This window comes from Manacus vitellinus, unplaced genomic scaffold (genome assembly GCF_001715985.3).
Source record: "Manacus vitellinus isolate BGI_N305 unplaced genomic scaffold, ASM171598v3 scaffold_74_pilon, whole genome shotgun sequence".
Taxonomy (NCBI): domain Eukaryota; kingdom Metazoa; phylum Chordata; class Aves; order Passeriformes; family Pipridae; genus Manacus; species Manacus vitellinus.
Genome location: NW_021940780.1, coordinates 1,956,996 through 1,957,981, shown reverse-complemented (window position 1 = coordinate 1,957,981; position 986 = coordinate 1,956,996). Strand labels below are relative to the sequence as shown.

Sequence of the window (986 nt, the reverse complement as noted above, 5' to 3'; positions counted from 1 at the left end):
ATTTGTATATAAAAAATAGATTTCCTTTCTCTCTGGACAAAGCCATCGAGGGGAGCCAATGAAAATAAATAGATACCACAAAAATCAGGGTATACATTTAAAAAGCACCCCCCTATCCTGTCCTACAGACTTCAAATAAATGTTTTACACCCCTTTATGAACCTTTGAGGAGCATCAGTGACACAAGACACACACACACCAGCACTCCATGTAAGCATTTCTTTATTGACTTAGCTTTATTGCACTTATTGAAGCCTCCATTATTTTCACCCACCCAAGGTTTCCATAATTATTTTTAAATGCAAGTTAAAGGTAACTTTCATTTCCAGGACTTTTTTTTTTCTTTTTTTTACTTCCCCCCCCCCCAATATTTTTAAATGTTGAAATTCTGGATCACCCCAGGAAAAAGACAACCCGTGGAGCCCATGGACCATGCAGCACTCGGGGAACAAGCCAGTGGGGGCTCTGCAAGCAAAAAACTCAGACTCTGCACAGAGAGAAACATCAGAATCAGGAACTTTAAACCCCAGTGGTCACTGAAATAAATATGTGGGACTGCAATTTTAGCTCAGTCAATCGTTTATTCTCTCGGCCTGATGGAAAGCAAAGCTGCCTTTAAAAAAAAAATCAAGCCTTCTTCTTCACTTCACTCTCCTCCTTTCCTGCTGCTTCTTTCTCTTCCTTCTCTTCCTTCTCCTCCTCAGCAGTTTCCTGAGACTCCTCCCCTTCTTCAGCTGCTGTTTCTTCCCCTTCTCCTTCCTCCTCCTCACCCTCTTTGGCTTCTTCAGATTCTTCCTTTGCACCTTTAGAAGACAAAAAAAACCCCAAAAGATATTTCACCTGAATGTACCAATCCCAATTTAATGGGAGCCAGGGGACCTGCACACCCTCCAACCCCCCACATTTTGGCAGTTCTGCTGCAACAAAACTGCACAACCAGCTCACCCTGCCTTTCAGAAGGGGTGAAACACTTCATAAAACATCAT

General features: G+C 42.4%; 1 protein-coding gene across 1 annotated transcript in view; it reads right to left on the bottom strand.

Annotated features, from left to right (window-relative positions):
- Positions 1 to 205: 205 nt before the first annotated feature.
- NEFL (neurofilament light) overlaps positions 206 to 986 on the bottom strand; it is a 3,005-nt gene continuing 2,224 nt past the window's right edge. The window contains exon 3 of the mRNA XM_008923541.3: positions 206 to 803. Within this exon, the coding sequence (XP_008921789.1) occupies positions 628 to 803 (176 nt within the window). The 3' untranslated portion in view covers positions 206 to 627. The remainder of the gene's footprint in view (positions 804 to 986) is intronic.